The sequence below is a fragment of the Lontra canadensis genome, unplaced genomic scaffold (genome assembly GCF_010015895.1).
Source record: "Lontra canadensis isolate GAN:19392208 unplaced genomic scaffold, GSC_riverotter_1.0 scaffold2, whole genome shotgun sequence".
Taxonomy (NCBI): Eukaryota; Metazoa; Chordata; class Mammalia; order Carnivora; family Mustelidae; genus Lontra; species Lontra canadensis.
Window position 1 is genome coordinate 16,957,203 of NW_022630996.1, and position 13,390 is coordinate 16,970,592.

Genomic DNA, 13,390 nt, shown 5'->3' on the forward strand with positions numbered 1-13,390 from the left:
TGGCGCCTGGTTGGCTCAGTCAGTTGCGTCCAATTCGTGATCTGGGTTTAGGATCTCTGGATTGAGAGATTGAGCCCTGCTTCAGGCTCCTAGCTTAGTGGGGAATTGGCCTGAGATTCTCTCCCTTTCCCCTTAACCTTGTCCCTGCCTGTGCTGGAGCATAAGCAGGCACACTCTCTCTCTAAAAGAAATAAATCTTTTTTTTTTTTTTTAAATGTTGAAATGATACCATTTTGGATACATTAGGTAAAATAAAATGTATTAAAAATGATGTTTTCAATATAACTACTAGGCAATTTTAAATAACAAATATAGTTCATATTTGTGGCTTGCATTATAGATCTATGGAGCACCGTTGGTCTAGAAGTACCCTTTCAGGGCACCTGGGTGGCTCAGTGGGTTAAAACCTCTGCCTTCGGCTCAGGTCATGAACCCAGGGTCCTGGGATCAAGCCCCGCATCGGGCTCTCTGCTCAGTGGGGAGCCTGCTTCCCTCTCTCTCTCTGCCTGCCTCTTGGCCTACTTGTGATCTCTCTGTCAAATAAATAAATAAATAAAATCTTAAAAAAAAAAAAAAAAAGAAGTACCCCTCTTCCACCTGCCAACTTCTCATCACTGAACACTCAAGACATATGCTAGTTGTTCCTGGGGAGATGTCTCTTAAGTGCCCACTGTAACTGGGTCCTTCACGGCATCCTCCACCATTGTACTCAAAGTACATTATGTTATTTCTTACATGACTGCCTCATTAAAATCTTTCAAAGGAATTTAAGAAATTAAAAAAAAAATTACTCACTTCACCTAAGCCATATATCATAGGCTCTTGCAGCTAAGCCTTACTTCAAACTTTCTTAAAATGAAGTTAAGATCTCAGAAGTGAACAGAAGTTAAAAATAAAATAAAAATTAAGAGACAACCTACTTTGGTAAAGAACAAGGAATTCCATAAACAGGATCCTGCCTAAACTAGGGAATATATTCTAACAAATTCCCGCTATCTACTAGGCTAAGGGGAAATCCAACCATTACCTCGTGAGGAGAAAAATTCTTAGCAGTAGTTCCTATTACTCCTGAAAACCTGCTATTCACCCTACCTAAGCTACAGCATCCCCACCCTCCTCAAAAACTGCTTGAAATTCAGCTACATAGTCTACATTAACATAATGCTTTGGCCAATGAGGCAGGCACAAAAATTAACGTTCAAGAATTTCAAAGTTGTGGTTGCTGTGGGAACCTTAATTCCAACTGCATGGCACAGATGCGAATCGTGGAGTACTCCCAATACTGATAAAATTGGAGATGTCTATTTACTCTGTGCAATGAGGCACAGCTACAGTTACTGAGAGAACCTTATTTTGGCATGTCTAGGCTTTCATGCATTTAAATTCTCAACCTTACCACAATACCATTTGCCGCATTAAACTGCCTCCTCTGTCGGGGGGAGAAAAAGAGAATGAACTGATTGGCCAGACATTCAAAGAATCCATCCTGTATATGTTTCTTATGCACGATCTGATTCAAAAGACAATCATGATATTTTTATTTTACTCTTACGGGCTGTCTGTAAACTCTTATGCAAATGAAAACAGGGCATGAATTTCAACTCATAAATGCACCAAGACACGTATATGTGCAAAACATCAAAAAAGCAAATATCCTGTCTTTAGAACTACAAAAGGGATAAATTACAGCATGAAGGACTCATGTGAAACACGCTGTGCTTAATTCCTGAAAACCAGCCAAACACCCGTCTGTGGCACTGGCTCTCACAGTGGACCCAGTTCTATAACCAGTTCCACCCTGTAGGGATCAGAGGGTAAAAAAATAAGAGTTGGAAAGAAGTCTGTAAAAGCAAGATATAACCAAACGAATTCAAGAAAAATTTTAATCCCTATCTCCAACCTCTCATAACAATGGAAAGGATGAGAAAATTTAAAACAAAACGGCCTGCAACTACGAACTCCCAGTTTTGATTCTAAGCATTCTGAAAATTGATATACCCCCAATCATATGCATTGGTTAGACAAGCAACTTTGCTGCCAAAAGATCCAACAAATAGCACAAAACAATGTAACTAATAATTACCCTTACCACTTGCAACAGATAAGCAAGGGACCCCAGAGAATATGTATACCAAGATTTATTTCTTCCTGGAATAAAACACATGGAACTTTCAAATCAAAATGACCAGGCCTTATAATCATGCACGTTAGATACAGATACTTCTCTCTTTATTCTCAGAGAAGTAAAATCTTGTTAATAAATAAAACTTAACCGCTGTCCTTAACCACAGCCCATCTATCCCAGCCCTAACTCCTCTCAAACCCCTTAGGGAATAATGCCAGCAATGCCTGCCCAAGATGAAGCGGAGCAGTGAGTGTGGTTCAAGAGAAACTGCCGCCTGCCCAACGACAGTCAGGCTGCAGAGATTAGGAAGCAATACCCTAGAGATTTAAAATACTATCTTTTAGCATTCTCACACCTATGTACCATGTTTAAGTAAGTATTCTCCAGCATCTTCCCTTCGGTTTTTATAAAGAGGCTCCGCTGCCTCCCTATTCTCACCTGAGTGTTCTCCCCTTCCAGCCTCGGTGGCCGGATACTGGACAGGTGGATGGTCTTGTAGTCACCAGAGTTCAGTTTCACGACAATGGCATCTGCATTCAGCACCTGCATCACCTGTGGGCACAAGGCAAAAATGCTTAAACCTGCTCCAATGGCCCACATGACCTCCCAGCACACATGGTAAGGAGCAAGACCCACGACAGTCATAGGGAGAAAAGTCAGATCAACAGCCATTTGGGGGTAGATCCAGTATCATCCTTCACGGTGCAACGGTGTTGGAGCAAACAGTGCTATAATTATTAGTCCCCAAAGACCTTATTATGATTTCTCAATGAGGCAGCATAAAAATGATCTTTTTTATCTTTTGCCCTGACCAAAACTTGTGGTTAACTACAAAGCTTACTGGACATCTAGTCTCTATGTTATTCAAGATATTCCTTGAAACAGGTTCTAAACTAAAATCAAATCCCTAGCTCAGTGTGAATCTAGGAAAAGAGGCAAGGGCTGGATTAGAAGACATCAGCACCAAATGAGAACCAAAATAGGATGCCCCAAAAGAGAGCAGAAAAATCAAAGACAAGTGAAGGGCAAAAAGAGCTGTCATCACAATGTGGAAAAGGAAAGGCTCAGCTGTTAATCTCAGGGCAGAAACATTATATTGCTAAGATTACTTCAATTACTCTGAAAGCCAACTCTTCAGAGCACTACTATGGGCAACTTTGTTTTAGACCCCAATATCGGTAACATTGGAGCCCACTCTCAGCGAAAGAAGATTAACTTCCACTCTTGGGTAACCTACAAGGATATCTATTCAAAGGGCAAAAGCACAAATACTCCTCTGTGGAGGTTATTAGAACATTCCACCAATGCGTACAGAAGGAAAATGCACTGAAACTACCTAGGAGTTATAACTACTCAACATCGGGGTTATAACTAGAACCCATAATTCATCTAGCAGTCTACAATTCATTCGATTATATTCAGAGGCTGCTACTACGAGGCTGTTTGGGTTTTTGGTTTTTTGGTTTTTTTTTTTAAACAAGTAATACTTTTCTACAAGGTAGCTATTGACTACAAATCACCGTCACCATCCCCTTTGTCTGCAGAATCAAAACCAACTCTCCCAGGCTTCAATCAGGCCCCATCAGAAGCCAACAGGCAACTGAACAAACTACAGGGTCAGCTGCCACTGTGAGGGCACACTCGCAAAATTCCCCTTCTCTTTCATGTGAGAAACAAAAGGAGCTAGACTCTTCTTTGCTCTGGTGAATATCATACTGATAAGTACCCTGTAAGAGCCGTCACTAACTATTTCCTGGAAGGCTTCACATCTTTTAAAACAGAATACACCCATTTACTTGCAGGCTCTTCCAAAAATGGCTATTCTCTACCTTTTCCAAAGAACCAGCCAACCACACACCAAAAAGAGTAAAGACTGATTGAAGCAACAATGTGAAGGATGAACAAAAACCAAAAGCGAGTGAGAAATTATACGTGACGGGAAATAGCAGGGAAAAAGTGCCATAAGAGAGAATGAATGAAAAAAGAACAAGGACAGTTGGAATCCAGCTGTAGTCCATAGAAGGCTAACTATATGGCTGGCAGATGGGAAGATATCCCTGGGTTTTACCACCGTAAGTAATGGGAAGCAAGTGTAGGGAAAAACAGGCCAGTGACCAGAAGAGTAATGAAAGGTCTGAGAAAAAATGGTGTAGATGAGCAGAGCGCGTATTTTTAATTTTCAAATACATAAGGTTAACCTGCAAACCTCAACATGGCAAAAGACCAGTCTCAAATAGCCATTGCCACTCTGCTTTAACCTTTATGACAGGTCTGAGAATAGCAAAAGCTAAACACTAAATTCCAAACAGCCAGAACCCAAAACTCACCTGGCCAGAAAAAACTGGTGAAGTCCAAGCGCAATCAAAACCAAGATCTGTGGTCACATGAGGACCACAAGGTCAGGGCTGGTTACCTGGGTATGGCTGGTAAGAAAGTCTACCAGACCCCCAAAAGCAAAGAATAATCACACAGAACTTAAAAACAGCCCAGAAGGTATAACCAAAACTACAGACTCACCAACTGAGAGAAAAGGAGTACATCTTGTTCCTATTACCACCTAGGCACATTAATGCCAAGCAAAAATGCCCACCACAGTGGCATCTTCCTCCTACTCCCTAAAGATATCAGTAGTGGCTCGGCCAACCTGAACAAAAAAGAAAGACCACAGCTAGTAATTTCTCTATCCTTCAAAATCCCACATTTGGGTAAAAGGAGAAGCATCATAAACTGGATACAAAACTTTCGCGGGGTGACGTATCCATGATACAGGCTATTTTGCTATCCTACCTTCCAACCAAAGAGAAGAAAAATTCCACAAAGCCATACCAAGCAAAACACCACTATAGCATATCAATACTGCTCTTCCCTCAAAGGAGAAGACCATCATCTCGAATGTACACACCTCCCAGTATTTTGAAATCTCAGAGATGGACAGAGCTATACATTCTTCTCACACCAAAACTAACTGTTATTAATTTATCAAGTGCCAAAAACATAGGGAAATTCCCATAATCGAGACATGAGAAATACCTAGATATTCTCCACTCCCTCGTCATGCTCAGAGAATAAAACCAGGGAAAGCACCATAGTGCTCACACCTTCACCCCCTGATTATAGAATGCGAAGATCTGAGCATACCCCTGTGACAAGTTACTGGTATTCGTCACCCCTTAGAATGTGTTAGCAGCAGCAGCAAATGGATTCTTCGAGCTGTAAATTTCAGACCTCAGCAGCAGACTCTCTGCTCGGCATCTCCCTGATTAGAAACCTCCTCTTCAGGAACTGCACACTCTGACGCTGGCAACCTAACGAGGCTCGGCCTTCTGATGAAGAGGTGTATGGTGAGTGCATGTGTGTGTCAACGTGTGCATGTAAGTGGGGTTTGTGACTTTTTATTCCTCTCTAAATTGTGTCATTACTGTCCAGAGAACAAGCAGCTCCTGAGCAGAGACACAGAAGAAGCAATAAAATAGTGGTTATAGTCGCGTACTGTGCAATAAGTAAAATGTAGAGTGGATTACTGCTCAGAGCCTGCTCATCAGCACCGCTGCAGACCACATTTCCAGCCGTGCTATTTCTTACGGTGTCCTCACCAGGGTAAGTCTCTGTATGCCCACGTCACTCGCTCTCTCCGCAAGCTAAAAGATGCCCTATACACACCTACCAAACAACACACTCCAGGAGATAACCTAAGGGACAGGGCTTCTGCACAGCAAAAGTCACTAGCTGGATTCACAATACAAGCCCTAATTCCAATTTCTCCATTTCCTGAAGCCCAACTGTAAAAGGAAAAATAAGTGCCTTAATGATGATAAGTGTAGGCTAAGGGCGCCACAAGTCAAGAGAAGTGCAGAGTTCTGTCAGGGGCAAGGGACATCCATTCCCAACTTTGGCCTGCTGCCACACTCCCCATCTGCAGAGCCTGTCCACAGTGCTCACTGGGAGGCCAAGGGCAGCTTCCTAAACCTCTGCAGCATATATAAAATGAGCAAAAAGAGCCATCAACAGTTTCCTGCACTAAGGAGATCCTCAGAATAGCTCCCCAGATGCAACTACCAATACTCCCAAAGCTGCCTAAATTATCAGTGCTGGACAAAAATAAAAGGACCATCAGCACACTCAGGGCTTCTCTGGGTGCCACCGAGGAGTGCCCTTGATGGGGCCACTGGGAATGGGACACCAAATACCCTTATTACTGTCTGAAATCATGACACCCAGCTGCTTCTCCTGCTCCCTAAGGCTGTGTGCTAGGTCTCTTCTCCCCCAAGCTAACCATGGAAACACTACTGAGCAGCACCGGAAGTGGGTAAAAAGGGAGTACACTGTAACTGTTACAACAATGGCCTGGAGCCACCCCCAGAAGGGTACCGCGGCCATCCTGTACCGCTGGCAAAAGACGAAGCCCAGCAATGTCTTGATGCACATAATTCCAGGCACCTTAGCATGAGTAAGCAGACTAGTTGGTAAGAAGTACTTGAAAAGAAACCAGGCATCAGATGAAACTGAACAGATGGGGCACCCTACAACATACCCTACCAGCACTCTGCAAAACTGTCACAGTCATCAAAATCAAAGAAAGTCCAAGAGACTACCACATCCAAAAGGAGCCTGACAAGACATGACAACTTAATTTAGTGTGCTATGGTGGATGAGATTCTGGAACAGAAAAACAGACTGGAGAAAAACTAAGGAAATCTGACTAAAGAAAAGACTTCATTTGATAATAACATATCAATATTGGTACACTAATTATAATAAATGTACCATACCCATGTCAGGTTATAGAAAAAACTAGGAGGGCAGTGGTAATGTGGGAACTCTGTACCATCTGCTCAATTTTTCTGTGAATCTAAAACTGCTCTAAAAAATAAAATCTCAATGGAAAAAAACAAGTAGGTATTTTTTTACAAATCTCTTCTAATTCAACTTTATATTCTTATCAGCAAATCAGTTTACTGCAACTTAAGCTACAAACCAAGTCTCGATCACTTTTTGGTGCAGAGGCCACCTTCTTAACCAAACCATCCCCAGAACTTCCTCTTCACCTGAAAGCCATATGGCAGAGGTCCAGGAAATAGCTAGTATTTTTTGTTTTTGTTCTCTCCACATTACCAAATGCAAATAAAATGGAAAGTCTAGATAAAGCCAAAAATATTAAAAAGGTGGCTTTTCTTAAAAACCATCTCCAAGAAGCCTATGACAATGAACTCCATTCAGAGCTATGACTAGAAGCACAGCAAAAAATGATTAGGGCCAAACCAAGTCGGTCTTAGAATCCACTGCATGCATCCATGAAGAACTTCAACCTGACCTCCAAAACTGCACATGACCACCAAGTCCCGACAGCTGACTACTTAAGGTAATCTTCTAGACAGCGCCCTAGATGGTAAGCTCCTTGAAAGCAGGAAGCACTTCTCATTCTTCCGTGCCTTCTCAAAGCAGAAGGGCTCTGCTTGTTTAGGCATCACTTGGTACTGAGAACCAAGCAAGAAGCCTCTAAGCAGGCAGGGCAGTGAGAAGACTGCACCTCCTGAAAACATGCTGTCACTCCCCAGCCCTCCCACCACCCCTGAGTGTTATTCAGGTCTGTAAAATCTGCAAGGCCCAAGAATCCAGCAGCAGGGACAGGGAAGCCAAGCCACGTGCTCAGGGGACCATATGGCTACAAACAGCACAGATCAGCTAAAACGCCACAGGGAAGGCAGGCAGGAAACTGGCAAGCCACGACAGGCACAAAAGTCTCAAGCAGGCTCAGCTAATCGCTGTGAAGTGAACATGCTTCTCTGCTAACCTGGAGAGACAAGGAGAGCCCCCCCTTGCATATCCTTCCTTAAGAAGTGCAACTGTTTAAGCAGAGGATGGAAAGCATTCTTTCAGCAGGCTGCATGTACCAAGGCAATACTCTGTTGGTTTCAAGTTGCTCAGAAGTGACACTCGTGGCCAGCACGTCTCATCCACAGCATCAGTTCCAGAAATCACCTACAGAGCCCAAGACGCACCCAGTTCAAGAGTTCGTAGGTTACCTTCTGCAGGCTTTTTCAAGCTGTTTAGCTGATCCCTGTACAATAGTTTCTAGGACACAGGGCAGGTGAGTGCTAAAGAGAGAGCCATTATGTGTTCCGGCCTTACAGTCCTATGAACCTTGGAGCAGAATCCTTCAGTAAAAACTCGTAGGACTGTCAGATCAGGTTTGTGATGTCCTAGGGTACCTCAGAACCCTTTTAGGTTTCCTTGAAAAAGCAGCATTAGTATTTTTAAAGTTTTTAAAGATTTATTCATTTGAGAGAGAGGGAGGGGGGGAGAGAGAGGGAGAGAGAGGGAGAGAGAGAGAGAGAGAGAGGGAGGGAGGGAGCACAAGCAGGGGTAGAGGCAGACTCTACTGAGCTGGGAGCCAGATATGAGGCTTGATCCCAGAACCTAGACACCATGATCTGAGTCAAAGGCAGACGCTTAACCACATGAGCCACCCAGGCGCCACAAAGGTAGGATTAGTATCACAGACATTTTATATCAGGTAAAAGGATTACAAAATAGCAGTTGGGCTCTAGGTTATAAAAAGAAATGCAGATCATTTTTTTCCTTTTGGATGTAATGTGGATATCCCACGGTCTACAACAGGAGATAGCAAACTATGACCCAAGGGCAATCTAGCCCACTGCCTACTGTTGTGAATAAAGTTTTACTGGAACACAAGCATGCCTATTCATCTACATAATATCTACAGCCTATTTTCTTGCTATGGTAGCAGAGTCAAGTAGTTGCAACAGAGACACATGTCCCACAAAACATAATGTATTTACTATATGGTCCCTTAAGAAAAAGTGGGTCCACCTGTGTTCTGTAACATCTTAGAAAATGAACACACGTGGGACCGCACATGGTTAATACTCCTAGAAAGCTATTTGGCAAATGTGCTCTCAAACATTCCTGTGGAAATAAATGCCGTTTACATAGAGATTTATGCCATTTTCTGAATAATGGAAAAATTATACACTATACGAATATCGACCTATTGGGGGCTGGTTACATAAATTATGCAGTCTTACAATGGAACATTATGAACAAACTAAAGCAAGCTCAAACATTGACTTTGGCACCCTCCTCAAATACCTTTAAACAAAAATAAATGGATTTGGGCTGGGGGGATAAGTCCAATAGGATAAAGATAATGGAAGAGAAGAAAATGGCAACAAAACACTGGAAGCTAGAAAGCAGATGGATGAGTGGTAACAGACTCCACAGAAGCTGAATCCTGGCTAGTGATAAGAAAACATAATAGCCAATCAGATTTATACTGCAAACTTCCTCCACCTGCCAAGACAAAGAAACTGTCAAATCAGGAATCTCAAGTGGAGATGAAAATGGGACCAAAACCTACAATTGGATTTCCGGATCTACACCATAAACCCCATATATAAGTTCACTGCTTTTAACCCAGTGTTCAAGACCTCATCCTTAAATAAGAGAGATAAGCAAGGATCACCAGCTATCTCATACCAAAAAAAAAAAAAGGACCAAAAGAACCAAAGAGAATTAAAAACAACTTGGGAAATACATACCATGCAGGGAAAAGAAATTTTTCAAAAAATTATAATTAATTCCTCTGAAAACTAATAGATGATATTTCATCTCTGAAACAAGTGATATTACTATTAAAAAATAACAAGAGAAAATAGACACATAAATCAACAGAATGGAATAAAGAGCCCAGAAATAAACTCATACTATATGGTCAATTAATCTACGACAAAGAAAGAAAGAATATACAATACAGAAGACAGTCTCTTCAGTAAATGGTGCTGGGAAAATTGGATGGTAGCATGCAAAAGAATGAAACTGAATCACTTTCTTACATCAGACACAAAAATAAACTAAAAATGGATTAAAGACCTAACTGTACAACCTGAAAGCATAAAACTTCTAAAAAAAAAAACATGGGCGGTAATCTCTTGGTCATCGACCTTCGCAATATTTTACTCTGGATCTGTGTCCTCAGGCAAGGGAAACAAGAGCAAAACATAAACTACTGGAACTACATCAAGCTAAAAAGCTTTTGGACAGCAAAGGAAATCATCAAAAATGAAAAGGCTACCAAACAGAAGATATTTGCAAATGAACTATCTGTTGATAAGGGGTTAATATCCAAAATATATAAAGAACTCAATAGAACAACACCAAAAAATAATCTAATTTAAAAACAGACAGAGGACTTGGAACAGGCATTTCTCCAAAGAAGACATACAGATGGCCAACAGACATGAAAAGATGCTCAACCTCACTTATCACCAGGAAAATGCAAATCAAAATGAGAATGGCTAGTATCAAAAAGAAGAAGTGATGGTGAGGATGCAGAGGAAAGGGAGCCCTCACGCATTAGTAGTGGGAATATAAATTGGTGCAGCCACTGCAGAAAACAGGATGGAGGTTCCAAAAAAAAAAAGACAGATCATACTCAAAGAAAACAAAAACACTAATTTGAAAAGATACGTGCACCCCCATGTTTATTGCAGCTTTATAACAGCTAAGATACGGAAGCAACCTAACCACTGATAGATTAATGGATAAAGATGATGTGGTATGTACATACAGACACAGACAAGACACACACACACACACACACACACTGGAATATTACTCCACCTTAAAAAGTGAAATCATGCCAGGTATAACAACATGGATGAACCTAGGGGATATCATGCTAAGTGAAATAAGTCAGACAGAAAAAAACAAATACCAGAGGGTTTCACTTACACATGGAATCTTAAGAAAACAGAACAACACAATGGGTGAACAAGCAACCAAATAAAATGAAAGACTCATAAATACAGAGGACAAGTTGGTGGTTGCTAGAAGGGGTGGGGGTTGAGGGAAATGGTGAAAGCAAAATAGGTAAAGAGGTTATAAAATAAATAATGAAGATGAAAAGTACAGCATAGGAAATATAGTCAATGATTACAAAATAGCTTCATATTATGATGGATCGTAACTACTCTTATGGAAAGCACTATATAATGTATAGAATCATCAAATCACTATGTTATACGCCTGAAACTAATATAATGCTACATGCCAACTGTTTCAATAAAAATAAATAAAAGAAACAGAGAACAACAACAACAAAAAGCAAGCTCTTAAAATACAGTATCAAAAATGAAATACTCAGTAGCAGGGCCAAAGGCAAATATTAAAAAATTTAGAAAGAACAAGAGAGAAAGATGAAAAACAGGAGGGAAAAATTAGAAGATCAGTCAATAAAGTCAAACATCTGCTAGAAAACACCAGAGAAACTTGTTGGAAATCAACAACGAAAAATAGTTGAAGTTCCCAGACAAAAGAACTAAGAATTAAAAAGCATACTATGCTCCCACAGGGATAAACACAGTACTCCACTATGAAACTTCAGTATAAAAAAAGAGTATGTGAAGACTTCACAGAAAGAAAAAAAATCATATAAGGATGAGGAATCAGAATGGTATCAGACTTCTTAAAAAAAAAAAAAATCTCCCAATAGCTAAATGACAGTGGAGCAATGCCTTCACAATTCTGAAGGAAAATAATTTCTAACATAAAATTCTGTATCCAGCTAAACATTTGATCAAGTGTAATTACAAAATAGACATGAAAAGTCTCAAAACATTTACCTGCCAAGCACTCTTCCCAAGAAGCTAGAGAATGTGTGCCACCGAAATAAAGTAGTAAATTATAAAGAAGCCATGGGATCCAGCAAACATAGCTCCAACCCAGAGTAAGGCAAAGAAAACCCCAGAAAAATGGTGAAGATACCCAAAGATGACAGCTCTATAACAATGAAAAAAGAACAACAAAAGAACTAGTCCAGATTGGTATAGGTCACAAGGCTCCTGAAAAGTACTAATGAAAAATATAAAAATAACAGGCTGAATCAATGTCTTAAGAAGAGATTTACAGAGGTAGAGTCTGGGGGTCAAATTATTAAGTACATAAAAAATACACAAACTTTTAAAATTATTAAATCCAGGGTAAACAAAAAGTTCTGCAGGAAACGAAATGTAACCATAATATATCATATGGCTCAGTGGTAATTAGCATTTACAAAGTAAAGATTGGACAAGAATTAGGATACAGTCCTATTGGAAGGATTAGGGAAAAGCACACGCACACCCATGTGAATCCTCATCTTCCATGATATGCAGGAAAAGGGTCATACCTAACACTGGAAAGTTAAGAAAGAGTGATATAATCATTTTATTCAAAGATACAGATCAGCCAAGAATTGAAAATGGCTGCCTAAAGGGACCAGGAAAACAGACTAATACATTTAATATGCCCACAGAGTTCTTTAAATTTTTATGCATTAAAAAATAAAAACTTACCAACTGGAAAATTATACACAAAAGAATACAGTTCAGTACTACTCAAAAGTGGCTGCCAGTCTGCAAAGAGAGGAGCTTGTACCAGAACATAAATCAACTACATCACTGAGAACATTGCTGACGTTTTTTTCGGGAGCAAGATTTTCTTGATGAAAGAAGCAATGCCTTGATTTACATTCTGGCTCAAGCTCCTTACATTCTATCAAGGCACTCTGAGTAGGACTGGTAGAAATAAAGGGTCAGCACACTCTTCTGTACAGGGCCTGAGAGCAAATATCTTTGGCTTTGCAGGCTATATAGTCTCTGTCACAACTACTCACCCCTGCCACTGTATCATAAAAACAGCTATAGACAACATGTAAACAAACAAAACCGTGGCCATGATCTAATTTATTCATGACACTGATATTTAAATGTCATATCATTTTCATGTAAAACCCATCTTTTTTCTATATAAAACCCATCCATATTTCACAGGCCATACAAAACAAGTAGTGGGCCAGACTTGGGCCATGGGCCACAGTCTGCCAACCCTGGGACAGACAGTATAATAAACTTTTTTTTAAAAAATGCTGTGTGACAGTAGTTTCATCTAGTTTGAGAGTTTTTTTCTTCTCCTTTTTATGCTTTTCTCCTATTTAAAAGAATAATAGTGATGCTGAAGAATATCTAAAACTCAGGAAGTTTTAAAACCACTTATCTACCTACAAATACATCTCTCTCTCTGCTCTCTGAGCAGGCCTACATCCAAATGACCTAAATTTATATTAAAGATACTACAGGAAAAAGGCTATTCCCCATAATCCTTAGATGGTTTTTAGAGGCAATTTCCTCTATTCTACCATTTTAACAAACAGAACTTCATCATGAAAAAAAGCCTCACTCTGTTTTAAAACACAACACACATATCCTG

General features: G+C 40.3%; 1 protein-coding gene across 1 annotated transcript in view; it reads right to left on the reverse strand.

Moving 5' to 3' along the window:
- SND1 (staphylococcal nuclease and tudor domain containing 1) overlaps positions 1 to 13,390 on the reverse strand; it is a 411,695-nt gene that overhangs the window by 347,709 nt on the left and 50,596 nt on the right. Inside the window, exon 10 of the mRNA XM_032869880.1 lies at positions 2,564 to 2,677. Coding sequence (XP_032725771.1) covers positions 2,564 to 2,677 — 114 coding nt within the window. The remainder of the gene's footprint in view (positions 1 to 2,563; positions 2,678 to 13,390) is intronic.